Source organism: Pelophylax lessonae (genome assembly GCF_965119305.1).
Source record: "Pelophylax lessonae genome assembly, chromosome: 1".
Classification (NCBI taxonomy): domain Eukaryota; kingdom Metazoa; phylum Chordata; class Amphibia; order Anura; family Ranidae; genus Pelophylax; species Pelophylax lessonae.
Genome location: NC_138768.1, coordinates 522,266,575 through 522,290,242, shown reverse-complemented (window position 1 = coordinate 522,290,242; position 23,668 = coordinate 522,266,575). Strand labels below are relative to the sequence as shown.

Here is a 23,668-nt window from a genome sequence, read left to right as displayed (position 1 = left end):
TGCTGGCGCCGTTCCGGATCCCGGCCACCCGTTCCCCTCCGATGCGCATGCGCGGGCGTTCCTTCCCGCTCATGCGCACTGGATGGGCCGGGTTGTCTTGGTGAAGGCGGACGCCGGCGGGAGGTTTCTACTTCCCCTTCCGGAACGCCGGGGGATTCACCCGGTCCGCCATTGCGGACCACGCTGACCCCGCTCATTTAGGGCACCTGTAGCCCGTTGTGCTACAGGTATTTAAGCCATCAGGCTTATACAGGCACCAGGATCCTCCCCTTTTGGCGTTGTACCAGAACCTTTGGACGCCACTCGCAGCAGACATGGGGTAAGTCCGGTCCGTTGCCCCACTATTTCAGTCTGTGCACAATTGGCTCTGGTTTTATGGGTACTTGTTCCTCCTTCTATTGTCCTCCTGCCCGTCTCCAGTCTTGCTCACCCATCCCAGTTTTTCTCTATTCTGCTCATCGCCCCCCACTTTCCCCTGCTGTCTCAATTTGGTGACCAGACCCTGGTGAGTCCCTGTAGGCTTGTATGCCCACTCCACCCTGCATGGAGCAAGAGGCTATGCCCCTCAAAAGTCTGCGGATTCTCTATCTCTCGATCAGCTCCCTGGCTCTCAGCCGCTTATTGCTCTAATGGTAAAACTATGTATAAAGGTATTCTAACAGATACATTTATTGTTTGATATGAATATTGTGTTAACGATGATATGCTCTTTTTAGATATCACAGTCCCCTTGAAGAAGACCGTCTGTAGGTCGAAACGCATCGGGGTTTTGTTTTCCCCCCACCTCTTTGGGGTTCGGGGTGCTTTTCATGTCATTTGTGAAAATTTTGCCATGATCATGTTGTTTGTGAATATCACACTGCAATGAGACTATCATGTATCTGTATCAATACCAGGAGCTCATAACATACTCCCCCCTCAGGGGTTGTTTTTAACTTTGTATATTTTTGTACATTCATGTATATCACTTGTCACTTTCTAAGTTTTGTTTATTAAAGATGACATTTTTTATTACTTTTTGACATTATTTTTGTCTTCAACCTATTACCCTATATGCTCCTTAAAAAACCCGTTGGGGGTCGATGCCTCGGCATCCCTTCTTGTGTAGTTCTATTGGGTGAGCAGCCTCTCCTCAGCCAGTGTACTCTATTTAGTATTCTACTTTGGTGGTTAAACACTGTTCTCTTGCCCCCACCCCGGGTACACTGCGGAGCAGTATTTTATGAGCCATGGATTCTTTTTGTCAGGTTTTGACACTGTAATCAACTATAAATTCTGATTCGAATTGTTGGTTGAATTTCAATTTTGCATATTGTTGATTTTGTGCTGTTTTGTATTTTGACATCTGCAATACATTGTTATATGTGGATTAGTGTCCCCAACCTTTTCCATCTTATGTAACTGCAACATATTCTATGCAGATATTTTTCTTTCTGGTCTATTGTCTAATCTAGTCTTTCTCTGGAGATCTTGAACAAAGTGGGCAAGCATGAGCCTCTACCAAGGTGAAAAATGGGCGGACCTGATGTCGGAATATGAGACCGACTTTGAAAAAAAGGATCAGGTAGAGACCCAAATTTCGTCCTTATTTCAAAAATTACATCAAGTACTGGAGAAAAAATCGGCCATACATTGGCACTCCAAATCATTTGATCGCTACACTAGAGAATCCATAAATCCTCTAGGGTTGCGTATTCAAATTTTTCCAAATCTAGATAAAATCAGTGACGAATTTAAGGCAGCTTGGGAAGAAAATTTACAAAATTGTTCCAAAAACATGATGGCCCTTTTAACTAAAGAATATGCACAACAGACCGTTGCTCTAGATGCCGAAATAAAAAGTCTCGAATCAGCCCTTATTCCATTTGCCAAACACACTTTGTATTCAAGTCTCCAGAGGAAGTTACAAGACAACCTCGCCTTATACAATAAAAATATCTTACAAAAAAGGAACAGAAATTCTGGCGGGACAAAACAGCTTTCTCGGCCGGGAAAGCATACAGGTGGAACAATCCAGTTGGTCATGTTCCAAAGTCGTCCCAAATGCATAGAGAGTCCACTATAACCACAATCAGACAAATCAATCCACCATTGGAGGTGTAAATGGCAGGCAATCAACCCGCGAATCTTCTAATAGAAGCCGTGGGAAACACAAAAGATCAAGGAACTTTAGGGGTTCCTTTGAACAGGACGTAAAGAAACGGACAGTTGAGACTGACTCCGATTATGCATACACGGTACAACCTACCCAACCTTCATCTTCTTCCACCGTATTGCCCTTGGAAACAGAGTCTTCGCTCTCTGATACATCGAGCAATACAAGTCAGTCATCCTTTCCTCCAGGGGCCCAGGGGCCTTTAAACTCCCTACGGGGGACCGGCCCCCCACAAAAAGGCAGGGGAGGCAGGGGCATACTGCCCCACTTGATTCGCACCTAGATAACACACTTAATGTGGTGAACCTGTCCTCGCATGCTCTGACCCCCACAGAGACACAGGTACTATCTAGAGGTCTAAGTTTCTGTCCCGAACAGAACTTCGACTCGTTTGAAGTCATTACTGACCTACACCTTTTTGCCCGTCGGTTACTCCTCCAATGTATGTACGATAGATCCAATACCAATGCTGACAGTACAGATTGGTCAAAATACAGCATGCGCGAATTTAAGGCCCTATGGGATTTAACCCTGCTATACGAGGAGAACAATACACTCGACCTCATCGATCGAATTGATTTAGAGGAACTCCTCGACAATGTTGAGGCAGAGTCTTCGTTCAAACCTCACTCTTTTAAGAAACCTTCCACCAAATTCCCTCCATTAAATACAAACCCCAACATTGCCATCTTTGTACAGCAGGTTGTTAGAGATATAGCCAAATTGGAAAAGACAGTCAAAAAGACCTCTAAAAAATGTCCTATACCTTCCAATTTATCAGACACTGAATATTTAGCATTACAAAATTTATAAAAAAACAACAACATTGTAATAAAACCCTCAGACAAGGGTGGCAATGTTGTCTTAATGGACATCATGGGCTATAAGGACATATGTTTCAAGATCTTGGGCAATCGAGAGTGGTACAGACCAATACCTGCCAGTATGGTGATCCGCTTCAATGAGGGTTTCAATACCCTCATTGATCAGGCCCTTACGGCAGGCATCATTACCCAAGACTTGCATGACTTCATCAAAACCAAATATCCCCGTACACCAACATTTTATAGTCTTCCAAAAATCCACAAAGACCCAGCTAATCCCACCGGACGTCCAATCATATCCGGTAATGGAAGTATCACAGAAAATCTCATAGGAGTCATTGACTCACATCTCCAACCGCATGTACAGGCTTTGCCGTCATATGTCAAAGACACAATACACTTTTTACAAACTATAGAGGAACTCACCATCTCGGATCAAGCTCTCTTGGTCACTCTGGATGTTGAGGCACTCTATAGTAGCATACCCCATCCCAAAGGATTAGCAGCTATAAGGCGCATCCTATGCCAACATTCTATTCACAACAAACCATTTAATGATTTCATTGTTAATGGTTTGGATTACATTTTGCAACACAATTATTTTTTGTTTGATGGTTCCCACTACCTCCAGGTACAGGGCGTGGCGATGGGGACATGCTGTGCCCCATCGTACGCCAACCTGTACCTGGGGGAGTGGGAACGTACTTTACTGTCAGACGAGGATCTCGTTGAGTACACTGGCCAGGTTTCTACCTGGCTAAGGTACATCGACGATATCTTTGTCGTGTGGGAGGGTTCAGTAAAGGCTCTGCTGTCGTTTGTAGAGAAAATGAACAACAACGAGTTAAATCTCAAGTTCACCTTGAACTATGACAAAAACACCATTAATTTCCTTGACGTTCAGATTGGCCGCACCTCTAATGGCCGTCTCTCCAGTACACTGTACCGAAAAAGCACAGCCGGCAACACCCTGTTGCATGCTGACAGCTTTCACCCGGTTCCCCTTAAGAATTCGATTCCATTCGGACAGTACCTGCGGTTGCGCAGGAACTGTTCCAGTGATGAGTCATTTAGAAAGGAGGCTGCACTTCTTCAACACAGATTATTAATAAGGGGCTACAGCCGGTCCTGTCTTAAGAGAGCATACAAAAAAGCCCTAGCCAAAACTAGACAAGAACTCCTTTTTGGTCCTAAAAAAATCACCCAATTCTACCACCTTTGATTGCAATACCTCCCGCATTATTCTACGCTACTCATGCCAGCATTCCGCCATTCGTAATATTATCAACCAACACTGGTCTATTCTAACCGAAATCCAGAAATTCGTTTCCCCTGCGCCTGCCATTACATTCAAGCGAGCAAATTCACTTAAAGACAAGCTCACATGTAGCGAATATCGCGATAACAGCAAAAAACACTGCCCTACCATGGGCACTTTCCCATGTGGACACTGCTCTCACTGTCCATATATAGAAAAGCGAAAAACTTTTAAACTTCCTAATGGCGAAATGTTTGTTCCTAAACATTTCGTAAATTGCCAGACTAAGGGGGTTGTTTATATTTTCCAATGTGAATGCGGAGCGTTCTACATTGGGAAAACTAAACAAGAGTTCTGGAAAAGATTTTCCAAACATGTGTACAGCATGGAAATCGGTAACCTATATCTACCGTTGGGTAGACATGCGGCTGTAGCACATAATAGAATAATGCCGAAAGTCACTTTCGCAGCCTTGGAACGAGTTCATGTTCCGGACCGTGGGGGTGACTGGAATAGACTTCTATTACAATTGGAACAGAAGTGGATTTACAAATTAAGGGCAACTGCAGCCCCGGGTTTAAATCTATTTCATTTGTTCCCTTTCTTAAGGGCTTCACTTCTGGTAAAACCCAATAGGAGTATGGTTCTCCTACTGTACGCTATCCCAGGTCCTGCTTACGCCGTTTTCTGGTCTACTTTGCCCATTAGTCTTTGCTTACTGGTTCAAAAATCATATTGTTTTCCTTTAGCCAATGGGGTTCTTAGGCCTTCTTTGCACCCCATTGTACTTCAGGGCTCTATATAAATATTGCTTGCCAAACCTTAATTACATATGTATGATCAATAATGTATTTTGGGTCTCTGTCCTTGACATTCTTGTTCTCCATGGCTCTGTGTATTTATGTTTATGCACTTTTATTAATTTTTCAGTACTATGTTGTATCAATTTTTCAAAAAATGTACATGTCTTTGCTCTATAATGAACAATTGATGTATGGTTTTACTGTTACACCAGCTATCCCAGACATTTCTGTGGAGGTTTGGGGGTTTCTTCTCCTCCTCCGGGGCTCCCCACACTCGCACTGTACGGTGGACTGTGGCACTGCATGTCTCCCAGCATGGGGAGAAATTCGGCCATTCATGACCGTCTCTCTGCCTCCACTCTTGCGGCTTCGGCCGCTAGAGGGAGCATCCCCATGCTGGCGCCTTTCCGGATCCCGGCCACCCGTTCCCCTCCGATGCGCATGCGTTCCTTCCCACTCATGCGCACTGGATGGGCCGGGTTGTCTTGGTGACGGCAGACCGTTTCTACTTCCCCTTCCGGAATGCCGGGGGATTCACCCGGTCCGCCATTGCGGACCACTCTGACCCCGCTCATTTAGGGCACCTGTAGCCCGTTTGTGCTACAGGTATTTAAGCCATCAGGCTTATACAGGCACCAGGATCCTCCCCTTTTGGCATTGTACCAGAACCTTTGGACGCCACTCGCAGCAGACATGGGGTAAGTCCGGTCTGTTGAGCTCTACACAGGTCTCATTTTCCTCCCATCTTCCTCTGATCACCAGGGTGTTCATTTCTTCCATCTTTATTGCCCCGATCTGGGGTGTCCTCACTACTCGGTTGGTGTGGCCTCTGCATGACTCTTATCTTATTTCTACCCACCCACACGTGGGTCTCTCCTTATGGGTCACTTTCCAGGTTTCTTGTACTTCCCTGTGCCCCACTATTTCAGTCTGTGCACAATTGGCTCTGGTTTTATGGGTACTTGTTCCTCCTTCTATTGTCCTCCTGCCCGTCTCCAGTCTTGCTCACCCATCCCAGTTTTTCTCTATTCTGCTCATCGCCCCCCACTTTCCCCTGCTGTCTCAATTTGGTAAATCCCAGATCCTAATAGGGATTTTACCATTGTAATTCCTGAATAAGATCAAAAGAACATACATATTTTTCATTAGGTGCCATTTGCCCTCTGCGGCGACCAAACCCTGGTGAGTCCCTGTAGGCTTGTATGCCCACTCCACCCTGCATGGGGCAAGAGGCTATGCCCCTCAAAAGTCTGCGGATTCTCTATCTCTCGATCAGCTCCCTGGCTCTCAGCCGCTTATTGCTCTAATGGTAAAACTATGTATAAAGGTATTCTAACAGATACATTTATTGTTTGATATGAATATTGCTTTAACGATGATATGCTCTTTTTAGATATCACAATCCCCTTGAAGAAGACAGTCTGTAGGTCGAAACGCGTTGGGGTTTTGTTTGCCCCCCACCTCTTTGGGGTTCGGGGTGCTTTTCATGTCATTTGTGAAAATTTTGCAATGATCATGTTGTTTGTGAATATCACGCTGCAATGAGACTATCATGTATTTGTATCAATACCAGGAGCTCATAAAACATACTCCCCCCCTCAGGGGTTGTTTTTAACTTTGTATATTTTTGTACATTCATGTATATCACTTGTCACTTTCTAAGTTTTGTTTATTAAAGATGACATTTTTTATTACTTTTGACATTATTTTTGTCTCCAACCTATTACCCTATATGCTGCCTAAAAACCCGTTGGGGGGGGTCGATGCCTCGGCATCCCTTCTTATGCAAATGTTTGAGTCCACACAGCAAGTTAAAGTAATCAACGACAAAAGCATGTTTGTAAAAGTAGATTTTTTTTTCTTTTATTTGTTAAGACTGCTTCAGACAAAGAACACAAAAAACAGTCTGATAAACAATATATGTCGTATGGAATAAATTAATATCTACATGCCATTTAACAAAAATGCTACATACATATAAAAAAATAACTTTTTGTGCATTTTAAGTTTTTACATTTTTTCTGTACATTTTTCAATTTACATATTTTATGTACATTTTTATTTATTTTTTTTGCACTAAACAGCACCATTTACATCTGTACCTTCACACACGCACACCTGTACTTCAACAGTTATGGAAAAATCGTAACTGTTTTACGTGTTCACAAATCACATTATCAAAACACAAGAATGTTTCTAATGAGCAATGACAGTTGCCTTTTAGGAACCATTATATGTTTTAGCAAATACTCTCTTAACACTTACAGAGTTTCTCCACATAGCTGCGGACGGAGTTCTCTTACTTCAGTTGCCTACTGACATGGCTGCAAATTTATTCCTAGCGTATGGTTTCAATTATGCAGCTAATAGCAATTTGATGTGTACTGTAAACACAGTTTGTGAAAACACAGCTTACAGCAGATAGCACAGATCAATAACACCCAGAAGCGCTGAATGCTGAAATTTCTGCCAGCAGTCTTAGCTTTCCAACAGAGCAAAGATCCACTAAAAAGGTGGTGGTACATCGGCTGGTTCAATAAAAACTGGCCGACATTCAGCATGTGTATAAGGCAGCCAGTCCCCCAGAAGCCCTCCGTTTGGCTGACTTTTGTCAGAGGAGCACGCTGGAAAACCAGCGGCCAACCGGCCCCTGATCAGCATTAACCAGAGTGTTCTGGCAGGGGGGCCGCCCCTGCCAAAAAAATGACAGAACAGCAGGGCAGATCACTGTACGAACGTCAGATTTTAAGTATAGCAGCTCCAACCGGAGTGGTCATTTTCTTTTTTCATTCAACCCAATGGTTTGATCAAAAAAAAAAAAAACACACGTGTGTACCAGGCTTAACTTTACTGTCATATACTGGAGTTTATTCCGTTTGTTTTTTTTTTTTTTAACTTTATGACCTGCTCAGTAATCCAGACACTTTTCGTCAGTGGCTGGTTAGCTTACAGACAAGACTGTTGACCCCTACAACGAAACAGCTGGTCCAGATGACCTTATTGGAGCCTATAGGAACCTTTACAGCCTTGTGATTGGTTTTCAACTGAAAAAAAAAATTTTGGAGTGCTGTGAACTGTACAGAAACATTGCTATATTATAACATAACTTGCACTTGGTTCAATAGGCAACTTAGCAATTAGTAGTATGTGCAGATATTTGAAGAAATCCATTAAGAAATTCAGATATATCAAGAGGCCACCACTTTTTGGCAATTAACTGTATTGTGATAAGCAATTAAAAAAAAAAAAAAAAAAAAAAAAAAAAAAGAAAGATAGTAAAATAGAATTGATTAGGCAAATGTGCCCATTGTGTTGTATTAGGTATCTTGTAATAATCTTATAAAATATTCAGTTGCCACTCTACTAAAACACAAAGGGCTAGACTTTGCATAAGATAACATTTACAGAACAGTGTAACTAATTATTACTTAAGTGTTGCTTTACCCTGGTACTATTTGTAGCACCATACGATTCACAATACAAGCCATGCAAATTTTATTATTTTTTTTTTTATAATATCCTGCTCAAAAGTTTTTTGTTTTTTTTTTGGTTTTTCATTCTGCTTCTTTGAAAGAACATCTAGGTCTATGTTGTATTTTTAACATAATAAAGAAAAAAATGGCAAAGCTATGGAAACCAATATTGTCACCTTACAGTTAAACAAAAACAGAACAGCGACCCTATGTTCATAATACTCCCTATGCATGTAATACATATACTAAAAAAAAGTACAATCCTGCTGCGGAGCTTTACAAGATCATGCTCTAAAAGTAACTACAGCATGAAATAATAGATATTTGAATGATCAAACCTTTCCTGTGCTCCTGGGAGAAGTTTACAAATACATTGCTGTTAGCTCAGGACCGAGCGTATGTACAAAAGAGCAAAGTAGCTGTGCCTGTTGATCAGGACTCCCTTTGGTGACAAGGAGTTTAAATAAAATTACTGCATATACTGTCCTGAAAATACACATTTTAAGATACTGTCAAAACTACAAGGAATAAAGGGCCTCACTGATATTGCACACTTGAGATCCCTGCTTTAATAAACCCTATGTAATTGTGCCACTCTCTCTCCCCGTGGTTTCAGAAGCTGCCACATGAGCGAAGGCAATGTTGGCGAGCCAGTTCCCCCTTGGTCAGTTCTTATAGAAGATTGCAGTTATGTATAGTATATCTGTTTTACAATACTAGGACACAATTAAGCATAGAATGCAAGGAAAAGTAGATTAAACTAATAAAAAAGGACTAAATTCTTCACATAGGCAGTTAAAATATTAACAGTGCTATGGAATGTAGAAGGGACAACACTAACAATTCAACACAAGTACAGCAATTTCACAAAATCCTCTTAATGCGGAATTTGAAAAAAAAGTGCTAAGCTAAAACTGCAACTATGGAATTAAAAGATAAACGAATGGGAGAACTGCTCCACATAACATAGCTTACAAGTCGGTAAATGATCCAAAACAATAAAATAAAACTAAAAATAATAGTTCTTTTACAAAAACTGAATATGCAGTTTTAGCAGCAAAATCAAAAACCACTCAATTTAGATTCATAAATGGCATTACAATTGGTTGCTTTGTTGGCATTTAAGATCAATGAACTCCTGTAGGCATTTAAAACGAAGCGCTAAATTTGTGAAACAAAATATCCTCTTTCATTCACAACATCTTTTAGTACAATTTCACCACATGCATACAAAGTACAATGCCCTTTGTTACAAAGGATAGAGGTGACGACTACGACGTTTGAGTTTTGGCTTGTAGTCATCAAAAAAGAAGGAAACCTCAAGGTCACTTGGTGGAGAGCTGCTAAGACTGTCTTCCCCACTGCTCATATCTTCACACGAGTCCTCACTGGAATTGAGAAGGCTCAGTTACTACACCAGTAACACAATTTCCAATAATATTACTCTGTTACAGTTCAAGACAAACCTAAATACCAATTAAAAGCATTACATTTAGGCCCCATTATTACCTGTTGGCCTGTGCTTCATTCAAAAATGAACCTTGCAAGCATGTGGCGGGTCAGTACTTGCACAGGTTTTATCCACAGTAATCATAAAATTGAACAAAAATAAATAAATTGGATGATCCATACCCAAATCTCTAAAGCACAACATACAAAGAAAGGAATATTGTTGTAGGCAACAGTTTAACATCAGTTTGAGATGCTTCTGAGATTGTTCAGAATTCATACATAGAGGTGCATTTTTCCTGCTTCAAGCCCATAGAATTGTAAGGGAATGCAAAGCCCGCTTGAAGGGGAAAAAGGCCAGCCCCAAGTGATGTTTTCAACTAGGTGCCAGTAAAAAGTCTTGAATATACACTGCTCAAAAAAATGAAAGGAACACTGAAAACACATCAGATTTTAATGGGGGAAAATATTGTGCTGAATATCTATACCGATAAGGACTGTTAGTAACAAAAGGATGCCACATCGTTTGATGGAAATGAAAATTAATCAACCTATAGAGGGCCGGAAATCAAAGACACCTTGACAATCAAAGTGAAAAAATGATGCAGCAGGCTAGTCCATTTTGCTGAATTTCATTGCAGCAACTCAAAATGGTACTCAGTAGTTTGTATGGCCCCCACGTGCTTGTATGCATGCATGCCTGACAACATTGAGGCATGCTCCTAATGAGACGGCGGATGGTGTCCTGGGGTATTTCCTCCCAGATCTGGACCAGGGCATCACTGAGCTCCTGAACAGTCTGAGGTGCAATCTGGCAGCGTTGGATGGACTGAAACAATGTCCCAGAGGTGTTCTATTGGATGTAGGTCAGGGGAGTGTGGGGGCCATTCAATGGTAGCAATTCCCTCATCCTCCATGAACTGGCTGAATACTCTTGTCACTTGATGCTGAATGATGTTACAGGCAGCATAACGTTCTTCAAGGCTTCTATAGACCCTTTCCCGTCTGTCACATGTGCTCAGGGTGAACCAGCTCTGATCTGTGAAAAGCACAGGGCACTAGTGGCAGACCTGCCAATTTTGGTGTTCAACGGAAACTCAAGCTCCACAGTGCCGGGCAGTGAGTACAGGGCCCACTAGAGGACGTCAGGCCCTCAGGTCACCCTCATGAAGTCTGTTTCTGATTGTTTGGTCAGAGACATTTACACCAGTGGCCTGCTGGAGGTCATTTTGTAGCTCTGGCAGAGCTCATCCTGTTTCTCCTTTCATAAAGGAGCCGATACTGGTCCTGCAGATAGGTGAAGAACCTTCTAAGGCCCGGTCCAGTTCTCCTAGAGTAACACTGCCTGTCTCCTGTAATCTTCCACCATGCTCTTGAGACTGTGCTGGGAGGCACAGCAAACCTTCTGGCAAAGGCACGTATTGATGTGCCATCCTGGAGGAGTTGGACTGCCTGTGCAACCTCTACAAGGTGCAGATATCGCCTCATGCTACCAGTAGTGACACTGACCCTAGTTAAATGCAAAACTAGTGAAAAACAGTCAGAAAAGAGGAGTAGGGAAAAAAAATTTCATTGGCTTCCACCTGTAAAACCATTCCTGTTTTGGAGGTTGTCTCATTGTTGCCCATCTAGTACACCTGTTAATTTCATTAACACCAAAGCAGGTGAAACTGATTAAACACACCCCTCCCCCATGCTACTTAACTGACCAGATCAATATCCCAGGAGTTTAATTGACTTGATTCTATACTCTGATTAAAAAGAGTTCCTTTAATTTTTTTGAGCAGTGTATTATATATCCATTAAAAACATCCTAACAAAACGGGTGCATACTGTAGTTAAAGTGATTGAAAAGTCTTGTTTTTTTTCCTATAATAATAAACATGTAATACACACCTGCTCTGTTGCAGTGGATTTGCACAGAGCAGCCCAGATCCTCCTCTGTGATCCTGGCCCTTTTCTCCTGTTCAGTGCCCGCACAGCAAGCAGCTTGCTATGGGGCACCCGAGCCGAGTCACAACTCCCTTTGTCCATTCAGACACTGAGCCCGCCCCTCTCTCCTGATTGGCTAGCTGACTTTGATTGACCACAGCGGCAGCCGATGGCACTGCTGCTGAGTCTCAGCCATTTTAGGAGGGAGAATTTGCAGACAGCAAAGACACTCGTGGACAGAGCGGAACCTCAGGTAAGTGTTAGGGGGGCTGCTGCACACAGAAGGCTTTTTATCTTAATGCCTTAAGATAAAAAAATCCTTCTGACTTTACAATCCCTTTAGGTCTGCAATCCTTTACTGCTTTAAATTTTTTTTAAAAAAAGCCACTTTTACAGGGGTTTTGCGATTATTCTGCCTGTAAATGCACCTCTACATTGGCCTGTGTCCATGCACACACAGGCATTTACAGGTGTATTAGCAGAGGCATATTCATATGTTAATGCATTCTAATGGCCAGAATAAATTCATATTCTAGCCAATAGAATGCTTGAACGCTAAATGAGTCTAAAAAAGTGTGGGCAAAACGTGGCTTGAGGCGTGTTTTTAAGCAGGTTTTTCCTGCAAGGAGGAAAAGGTGTTCAGAGGAAAAATGAAAATGCCCAGTGTGCATGAACCCATAAGTGGCAGTCTTAAAGATACACTATTGCAATTCTAGATGATCAGATCAAATAACAGAAACTGCCAACAGCTTAAAATAGAACCATGGAAAAAAAACATTGGATTATATAACACATTTACACACTATACTGCCAGCCCTTGACATTTTTCCCATAAATGCAACACTGCATTAATGTTTTTAAAACCTAACTTCAGTTTTCTGTCACCAGTCACCAAATAGTTTAGACCAAGCTGGTTCAAATTCATTATTACCTACACTAACAGATGTGCCTGCTGTGAGAGCTGCAGAAAGTGTATGTAGCATCAGCTACATACAGTACACAGGTCTATGTTATGGTCGTGGGATGAGGACTTCCGATTCTACTCCGGGGACGAAAATAGAGTCGGGCGCAGCGCTACTCAGTCATTCACAGGAAGCTTTGTAATTTATTAATGAATACGAGGCTTCCTGTGACTGGCTGAGGTGGGCAGAGGAGGTCACAATCCCCACCTCAGCCATTAAGAGCAGTGCTCAGCCTGATACGACTTTGCCCTAGGAGAGGGATGGAAAATCCATAACCCACTGCTGCTACACAGACCTGTATACTGTATGTAGCTTATGCTAAATACAGTTTATACAGCTCTCACTGCGGGCGCATCTGTTAGTGAAGGTAATAGCTAGTTTTGACCAACGCGACAGTAAGCTGGAGTTAGGATTTAATGTTTTCCAGTGCAAAATGTAAAAAAAACTTGTAAAACCATTAGATACAACCTATTAAGCATAGTACATACCTTTCACTTTCATTCATAAACCCATACTCTGGAATGGTTGGCAATTCTGGAACACTGTAATAACTGTTATGAAGATTCTGTGCAGTACGTCTGGATACAATCCATACAAGCTTCTTATGGTCCGGTTTACAGCATTCTGGGGACGAATAATCTGCTAGGCATTTGGAAACAAGCTCTCTCCAATAGAGCATGTCTGTGTCCTTTACCTGGAAATAAAGGACAAAATTAAAATTTGTTTTCAAAAGAAAAACAGAAATACACAAGTTACATTTGCTTTTTGCATTTTACCATACTGAAAAGGCCAACTGCCTGGATACTGTAGCAATTAACACAATGGCTTTAATGCCATTCACACTGGAGCCACTGATCATGTAAATTTGACAGGTGAAATGGCCTCACAAGTCACACCCTATTGTCGGCAATGGCACTGTTCCAATCTGTGCGACGCCGTCTTTGTAGTGCTTCATCAATTTGAAAACGTAGTTACCGCACTACTGTTGGTGACTTTGGCAGAGGCTTGCATAGATATCTGTGCATGAAGCCATACAGATGTCTTCCAAGTCGCACTGACATGTGGCTTTGAAATCAGATGAAGGCGCACGATTTCAAAACCACATTCAGTGTGAATGAGGGCGAAGTCTCATCAATCTTGAACAAGTAAGCAGATCAGGTGTTCTGACTTAAAATAATTATTATTTGTTTTTTATATACTTACCTTTACCTAGGTGGATGCAGCACTGACACTGGGCTGTGGAGGTGGTAATAGCAGCTGGCTCAGACTCCCAGCGGATCGTGTTTGTACATGCGTAAAGCTGGGGGGGGGGGCTCACTTTTATGCGCCGGGGTTTAACTAATTTTTTACAATTAAAATAAAAAAAAAAATGTTTTTTTTGTTCCATCCCATAGGGGACTTTTGGCGACAGGTTCTCTTTAATGAGCAATCCAGGGTCTAAAAGAGCCTGAATGTCTCCCCTGTGCTCCACTCAATGTAATGCAATGCACATTGCACTGCATTACAGTCTTTCCTGGCCCTAATGGCCAGGGAAACTATCAACGGTGACCCAAAAGCGGCATCATACACATCACTAACAGGTCAGCAACATAAAGGGGAGGACAGCATGTCCGCTTTCCTCCCTCCCCTCTACCCGTCGGCACCTGCTAAGCCAGTCCCAGGCCCACAGATGGGCACACGGAGCCAGGGATACATACAACTGCTGACAAAAGACCAGGCTCCAGAACATTATTTCTAGTCGCCATGGCGACCTGGTGCATGGGATTTGTCAAGCCCTGAAGTTAATGAAGAAACTTTATGGCAGGATCGTCAAGGGTTGATGAAATCAGCATATAGTTGATAAAGACGTTAAACCCTATATAAAAAAAAAAAAATTTAGGCTGGGTTCACACTGGTGACACTTTAGACATCGCATGTGACTCGCACCGCACTACTGTGAAGATCGCATGCGATGCAAATTCAGCCATATATAATTTGCATCGCATTCGCACCAACATGGTGCAGGACCCTTTTTTTGGTCCGCACTGGAATCCTGCACCATTTTGCACACAGAACCAATCTAGGGTGTCATTAACTGTGCATTGACACATGTAGCGGTTCGCAGATGTCAGTGTGAACCGCCGGCAGGTGACATGCGTTGCGGGAACCCACACTGAAATCGCGCTGGTTCCTGCATCGCATATATGTTGACAGGGACTTAATGTCTGGGTTTAGATACAACATATGCAAACTTTCTGGATAGATCACTAGTAATACTTTAATTACTAATTAAAACATTGTCTGGGTTTAGATACAAAAACATATGCATGCTTTCTAAATAGATCACTATTAATACTTTATTAATACTTGAATTACTAATTAAAACAATTTCTCATATTAAGCATACGCCCACTAATTTAATGTTTGTAGAATGTACACATTATCTGAGAACACAATGTTACACCCCCATCAAAACAATAGTATTGTAGAAATTGTGTGCTTGCCTTTGAATGTTTCTGTACATGCAGAGCTATTTCAAACAGTTCCAAAGACTTCAAGGTTTCTACTTCAAGAGTAAGAAGGCACAAGGCTAACACTGAGGGCTAAAGACAGAAAAGCACAATTTAATGGAACAGTCTTTTAAAATCAGTCATAAATTTTAGATGAAATTAGTAAAAATTCGTACTTTTGCTTTGGAAAAAATGATCCGGCAGTTGCAAGCTTTCAACTGAGCTTCCAGTTTGTCAAGGTTTAATACTTCTTTCCTGTAATGATAAATAAATAAATGTAAGATTATTAAAAAATGAAAAAAAAAAAAAAAAGCACAAAACATACAAATACGCTTTTGGAATTTATATTTTCATACCATTTTTTAAACTTTTACAGGGCAAAGCCGAACAGCTGTCTGTTAGCACCTACCAGTTCCAGGGCACATTTCTAACCTACTTCTGAAACTCTGAGACCTGCATATACCCTAACCTAGTGGCTGTGTACAGTGCACTGATGGCCATTGGTAGACATGCAGGTTAAGATGATGAGCAGCCAATTATAGTCATTTAAAACCAGCTTTGTTCTATGCGGACTCCCACATAGATGTTGACATGTAAAAATGACAAAAGTATATACTGGATGCCCCCCGATTCCCAGTCTGTTCCTTTGTCTACAGTGATGTAGAATAATGTGTTGTGTATACCCTCCCTTGTGTCTAGGTAAATGTCACAAGAACACATTACAATATAATCTGCATAATACAAAACACGGAAGGTACATACCTCTCAGAGGAATGGCAGAGTACTAAAGTGTGGTATAAGTGCAAGAAGGTTAAGGCAGTGGTAGCTTTGAATTCAAAGTGCAGTTTTTCGGATATGATTTTCTCCATACGTTTAATGTCGGACACAGTGCATTTACATTGGCTGATGCGGATGACATCATGAGTGGATGGGATATTGCATTCCTCCTCTACAACCCTGGCCGCCAGTTGGAAGCAGCAGACGCCAATACAGGACAAGTGCTTTGGCTTCACCTTAATGAAAATACAGAAAAGATTTGTAAAACACTGCAAGGGTTGTCACTGGCTGGTAGACATCTTTCTTAAAGTGGGTGTAAACCTTAGATATGAAACATGAACAAAGCATATCCTTCCTCAGTGTGTACTGGTCTCAATCAAAAGCACTAAGTGTCATTTCTGTCTGCTGCTTTTTTCCCTCTGCTATCTGCATGAGTCACTTCTGGCAAGTTTTCCTGACACCTAAAAATAATAAAATTGACAGGGAAGGGATCCCCAACTGATTGACAGCCTCAGCTCTGTTCCTGTTTGTGGGGGGGGGGGGGGGTGTCCCTTTCCTCCAATCAGCTGTTAGAGCTCTCCTGCAGAGTGAAACTTCATCGCTCCTCTCCCTTTTTCTGAGAGCTCTGACAAGCTTATAAAATTCAGCGCTTTGGCTGTAGAGAAAAGAAGAGAAGACTGCAGGTAGACAGATACAACTTTAACCCCTTCACTCGGTATATGTAAGGGTTTACAACCACTTTAAAGGAGGAATCTGTCAAAGCATCCAAACATTGGTGACCAGGATGTGCATATAATGGGTTACACAATACAGTACACCAAACTAATCAGCTTGCTTACAATATTTGTTAAGTGGCTTGAGCAGTAAAAGGGGGAATTGGTCACAGGTAGAGGCCAAAGTCATTGGAAACTGAAATTTGAAACATAAAAGATGGGGGGGGGGGGGGAGAAGAAAAAAAAAAAAAGTCAAGCAGTTTATGCATATACTTTACTCCGTCCTTCCAAGATGCTTAGGACACTCCCACCTTAAAGAGTTTGTTACCCCAACATTTTACATTCCTGATATGTGCCTGCTGTACCATGTACTTGTATAATAAAGTCTCCTGTTCTCTTTGTATGAAATCCCCAGTGTTCCTGTCAGTCTCTCTGCTTTCCTTTTACAAACTGACTACACTATGAAGCAGAAGACACCGTGGTCAGTTCTCTAGCTATGCTGGATACTCAGCCTGTTCAACAATCAGACTTTTTTTTTTTTTTTTTTTTTTTTAACATCTATACACAAATGTTTTGGCCTTTTATTTATATTTCAAACTGAATGGGTTGTTTTACAAGGTGATTGTTTACAAATCACTTTAAAAGCAGAGTTCCACCCAAAAGTGGAACCTCCGCTTATCTGATTCCTCCCCTGGGAGAGCAGGGAGCGGGTACCTGTTTTTGACAGCTACCCTGTCCCCACTTGCGTCAGACCTCGCCGCGGCATGATACATCACTAGTTCAGCCTCCCTCCTCCTGCTGCCCGGCCAGTAAGAGAGCATGTGCAGTAGGGAAGCGGCAGTGAAGCCTTGTAGCCACAAGGCTTCACTGCCGGGCTCCCTTACTGGCAATGGCGGCGGTAGCACCCGACAGCTGATGGAGACATCAGCTGGGGTGCCGACATCGCTGAATTCCAGGACAGGTAAGTGTCCTAATAAAAGTCAGCAGCTACAGTATGTGTAGCTGCTGACTTGATTTTTGCGCTGAACTCTGCACTAAATCAGGAAACATTACCAGAACTGACAGCTGCCAAACTGGTCCTGGTGATTTAAATAACTTGATTGCAAAAGTGGGGAACATAAGGGAAAATAGGGATCAGAGGTCAGGTTGTGCTAAAAGTGGATGTACATAAAAATGATTGTAGTCATACAATTGGAAGGATTATGTGATAATGAAATATATATAATAAAAATAAAAAAACAAAAATGATTGTACCAGGAATCATGCATTACAAAACAATCAGCAAGCAGGTTAGAAAGCCTAATTTGATCTTTTATACAAGTTTGCTGATGGAAAAGGATTGCTTAGTGCTCCCCAATGCCCAACAAGAAACAGTGCATTCCTTGCCCAGAGGAAATAGAATTCTGTGCAACCAGGGGCAGATTAGTTGCTCTAAATGCGGCTTAACCTGCTTTAAAGTAGGGTTGCATAAATGCAGCAAAAAGTGATCTGGAAGGTAAAAAAAAGTAGCTAAATTCTAAGATAAACTACTTCTGCGTTTAGAAAAGCTAAAGATGAAGGAGTTTTGTTGTGAATGAAGCCCTTTTCTGTAGAATATGTACCAGTTATATAACTGCATTGACCCCTGGCCTGGCCTGGCCTTCTATAGCTCCAGATATAAGTTACCACTCAAACATGGGAAGAGTGGAAATCTCCATAGAAGAAAAGAACTCCCAACCCCCCTGCTTCTACAACACCAGTGTTCTCTTTTCATATTACAATGCATTCTTGCTTTCTTAAGACTTATTCTGTAAGAGCCGGCCTTACTTTCATGGTAGCCAAAAACCGATCCAGGATGTTCACAGCCAGGACAAAGGTCTCCATACGGAAGCCATAGAAGTTTGTTAAACTCCACAAGTCTTCTACCTTTGCATTTCTGGATTTTGGACAGATTGTATTATCATTCTGTACAAAACAACAGTAGACAGGTTATTCATCTATTAGCAATAACAAACAGGAACAATGCAGAAAAATATACAAACGATCAAGGCACTCTATGCATGATCCTAAATTGCTATACACATGTGCAACCGATCCTAAATGTTTTCTATTTATGTAGAAACATATGCTCAAAGATTTTTAAAAGTACTAAAATGTATTAATAAGTAAAAAGCATGCATGAGCAATATTAATAAATTATTAAAAAACAAAAACAAAAAGGTCTTATCAAATAGAATATCACCTGGAGACCAATAACAAACATGCCCCACCCCCCTCTCACCTCTGCAGTGGACTCTATAAGGATCAAGCCCTTCTCCTTGGGCTGGTACTTGTATTCTTGCTCCAAATGCACATTCAGTTGCTTGAGAAGTTTAAAGGCCTCGTTGCTGGTGTTATCCAGGGCTGCTAAATCCTTCATATTGGATCTGCGTCAGAGAAAAACAGAGAAGAGAGGAGAAAAACAACTTCAGCCTTTTTCCTTAGAGTCAGCAGCGATCAGCTGGTGAGAGGAGTGTCCTGCTTGCTGGGGCGGATCTCATCCCAGGAGAAGGAGGAGGAGGAGAGCTGCCTACAGACAGTTAATCACGTCTACATAGCCTTGGGTGGGGGGGGGGGGGGGGGGGGGGTTTCCTTTGTGTACCTAGTGACCCATGTCAGCTGATAGCAGAAACACGAACAGCCACCCCTTCTTCTCACAAACAAAGCCAAATCAATCAGATCTAACCAATCACTCAACATACATCATCAGAGCAAACCCAAATCTCACCGATCACACAAACAACAATCAGAGCAAACCCAAATCTCACCGATCACCCAACACACAGAAACAACGATCAGTGCAAACTCAAATCTCACCGATCACCCAACACACAGAAACAACGATCAGAGCAAACCCAAATCGCACCGATCACCCAACACACAGAAACAACCACTGTCAGTCCATCAGAGCAAACAAACACAGATCTGGCCTACATTGTATGCAACTGTCTCTACAAGATCTGATTCTAATTGACAAAGAGCTGCCTTCATATCACGTATATTGTTCTTTGGATCCTCATCAGACTCCGATCTGAAGGTTATTGCCTTCACGAAGGAGTCTTATTAGATAATCAAGTAATAGTACATAGGCCAAACAATGGAGGGGTTTGTCCTGATATGCTTCTATTGGATGTTATTTAAGGGCAAGCCTTGGTAGTACAATAGATTTGCAAGTACAGATCTGGGAGCTGAAGATATGCCTTAGATCTGCTATGGTGGCCATACACATAGCAATTTGTAATTGAGTTAGGTATGAGCAAATGCAATCAATCAATAACATATTGAACATGCTACTGTTCTGCACTTTGTAATTAACTGAAAATATGATCCATCAGTCCCAAATCTAAATGATCTGTATTACAATTTGATTCTCTGGCAAACATTCAGATATGTGTTCTCTCAGGCAGAAGTGATAATCACAATTCCTCCACTGACAATCAACTAACAACTGCTTTGTTTGCTATTTAAAAGCTGGCTATACAATATACACATGACATTTTCTTATTCGATTTCCTTTGGATTTACAGTGCAAGGATCAGCCTGACTGCATACAAATTCAAAGTGTCTGACCTCCATACTACATGGTTTTGGTAAATCTACAGGAAAATTGTATGATGTATAGCCAGCCTTATTCAAACTCGATCACTTTAGGTGAATTGATCATATAAATGTGTGTGGCCCCCCACATAGCTATATGATCAATTTGACTAAACCGAGAACTATTCAGATTGTTTGTATTTAGGATTGATAAGATTGGATTTCTTCAGTCAATCTTGGCCATACACTGATCGATTCATTCGTCTAAGCAGGAGCGATTGCAAACAAGCGATTCATCGTTGGTTACAATATCAAACAATGCAACACATCCGGTATCAACTGACTATACGATCATCAACAATCCATTAAAAACAATCATCCAATCCACCTGCATTGCGTTCAGTTGTTTGACAATCAAGTACATATTCCTTCAATTGATCAGAAACAATTGATAAAATTTCACCACATTCGATCAACTTGCCAGTGTCAAAATCGATTAAAAACTTGATTGATTGATTGATTGAATGGAGAGTCTCTGGTTTACAACCCTTATTCAATCATTTTAATCGCCTCAATTAACTGTATCGATAGATGTGTGGCCACTGTTACAAAGACCCTACAAACAACAATCTAATCAAACAAAATATGACACATATATATATATACGTGGAAAGATACATTGGTCAATTCTGATCAAAACCGATTGAAAACTCACTAGGTTGATTTAACAGAGGGTCTGTGGTTTACAATCCTTATTCAATCATTGTAGTTGCCTCGAATGTCTGTACCGATATATGTGAGGCCATTGTTACAAAGGCCCTACATGTAACAATCTGATCAAACATGATTAGGACAATCAAATCTATGAATGATTGGAAAAATACATTAGTCAATCATGATCAGAACCGACTGACTTCATCAAAATTATTCTGAACAGTCCAGACAAATAAAAATCCCACCAGATAGATCAAGACGATCGTTCAGTTTATGGCACATCAAGGATTTTTTTTTTTTTTATAGTGGACAGTTAGTATATCTGCAGGACAATTGTAAAAATAATTTTCTGTGAATGGCCACTGTGTTTATTAAGATCTGATCTGTTTTTGGCCACTAGGTTTATTGATTAAGATCTGATCTGTTTTTGGCCACTATGTTTATTGATTAAGAAGTGATGATTTTTTTTTTCTACTTTTCCAAACAGCGGAGGGTCTTCCTTATTCCTTAAAAATTCAATATAGATCGGTTAGACAGATGCTACACAGTTGACAGCCTGACAGATCAAATCTGAATCTGCCCATCTGTGGTCAAATTTAAATTCTACACTTATCACCCAAATCAGGCTTAATTATAAAAAAAAGGGATCACTGATCTGATCTATTCTAGTAGTGAAAACATGACTTTAAATGGAATGAGCCATCTCTATATATGATAGGAGCCAGTATTGTGGATGACAAGCTCAGGCCTCAATAGGTGATCAGTACCCCTGGGGTGATAAGAAGGAGGAGGGTAGTACAGTACTTACCTTTCCAGGGTGTCCGGGTGTCACATAGGCAGAGGGGAGTCTTGTCACTTTACTGGGGGGACATGTTCAGTCCACATCTAAGACACGATCGGTGACTACACACAGCTCACCAGGGCACACATCCGAACATGGCTGTCCTCATCCTAACACACATTATTATTATACTAATAATAATAATAATAAAATAAAAAATCTAAAATACAAAGTGAGACTCTCTCCTCAGTGCTCAGATCTTCTTCCTTCGTCTTGTTTTTGTTTCTGATCCTTCAACGCCCTAGAGCCACAGACGTCACACGGCGGAGGAATTTCTACCAATGTCAACACAAAGAACGAGCACCGAAGATAAAAAAATAGTCCCAGACAGCCACAGATCCTAGTAGTTCCTCATTTCACTCTCTTAACAGACCCCAGTTACAACCAACGCTCTAGTCATTGCTATATACTGAAAAAAAGTAGACGGAAAGCAAAGGTATATAGAAAAAAAAACATCGAGCCTTTCGGCGGAGGGATATATCGTTTGAGCGTCTTACGTCACTGGGTTTTAAATCCCTGCCTACGGCCTCTTGACATTCTCGGTTTGAAAAGGCCGCCCAAAGTTCTGCTGGAGCGTGATTGGACAAGGGAAGTCAGCGCTGCGCGATTCGCTCGCTGGACTTCTGAGGGCGCACCAGGGATTGGTAGGACGTGTGAAAGAGGATTCTGATTGGTGAGCTATCGAGTTCTTGTTGCTGGACAGATTTAATAAGCAAAAATATGAGGAAGAGTGCCTAGCCGAGGCTGCCTGGAGCATGCGCAGTGAGGGCGCTAGTTGTCGCCTGTGCACTTGGGACCTGTTTACTCTGGGGAGTGTTGATATGGCAACGGTGGACGATGGCGGATTGGTAGATGATTCCCCACACCCCTGCTATTTGTTGTATGCAATATAGATGCAAATATTACACTATATGTATATATAGATATATATTTGTATATAAAAAACCTATTCCCATTCAAATCAATGAATGCTTTCACAATGGGGCAGTGCACTGGCAGCAGGGTTGTCACCTCATCCCTTTAAACCAGGACACACATTAATTACACAGGTTCTGTGGCTGATTAGGTGGTAATTAAACTTACTTAGTGCCCTATGTGCATTCAATTAGCCTCAGAACCTGTGTAATTATTATGTGTCCTGGTTTAACTACTTCTGGACCGGAAGGATTTGCCCCCTTAATGACCAGGCCATTTTTTGCAATTCGGCACTGCGTTATTTTTAACGGACAATTGCGCGGTCGTGCGACGCTGTAAAAATTGAAGTAAAGTAAAATAGTAAAATTGATGTCCTTTTTTCCCACAAACAGAGCTTTTGGTGGTATTTGATTGCCTGTGCGGTTTTTATTTTTTGCGTTATGAACAAAAAAAGAGCGACAATTCTGAAAAAAAGAACCAATATTTTTCACATTTTGCTATATGACATTCCCAAAAATAAAATAAAACAAAATTTGTTAACATTTTAGACCAATTTCTTTTCTGCTACATATTTTTGGTAAAAAAAAAAAAATCGCAATAAGCGTATTTTGATTGTTGCGCAAAAGTTATCGCGTCTACTAACTACGGGAAAGATTTGTCATTTTTATAGTTTGTTTTTTTTTTTTACTAGTAATGGCAGCGATCTGCGATTTGTAGCGAGACTGAGACAGTGCGGCGGACAGATCGGACCCCTAACTGACATTTTTTACACTTTTGGAGGGACCAGTGACATTACTACAGTAATCCG

General features: G+C 41.4%; 1 protein-coding gene across 2 annotated transcripts; it reads right to left on the bottom strand.

Moving 5' to 3' along the window:
• Positions 1–8,935: 8,935 nt before the first annotated feature.
• On the bottom strand, positions 8,936–22,198 carry CCNG2 (cyclin G2). Of its 2 annotated transcripts, none has more exons than XM_082253301.1 (8): positions 21,904–22,198; positions 19,096–19,240; positions 18,642–18,779; positions 16,108–16,358; positions 15,522–15,600; positions 15,340–15,438; positions 13,345–13,550; positions 8,936–9,901 (listed from the first exon to the last, which is right to left on the bottom strand). In XM_082253301.1, exons 2-8 carry the CDS (start codon positions 19,231–19,233, stop codon positions 9,763–9,765), a joined length of 1,050 nt encoding a protein of 349 aa, XP_082109427.1. In that variant the 5' UTR covers positions 19,234–19,240; positions 21,904–22,198; the 3' UTR covers positions 8,936–9,762. The 2 variants fall into 2 exon arrangements, with proteins under 2 accessions (XP_082109427.1, XP_082109426.1); XM_082253300.1 differs by having other exon boundaries at positions 21,913–22,198.
• Positions 22,199–23,668: the final 1,470 nt, after the last annotated feature.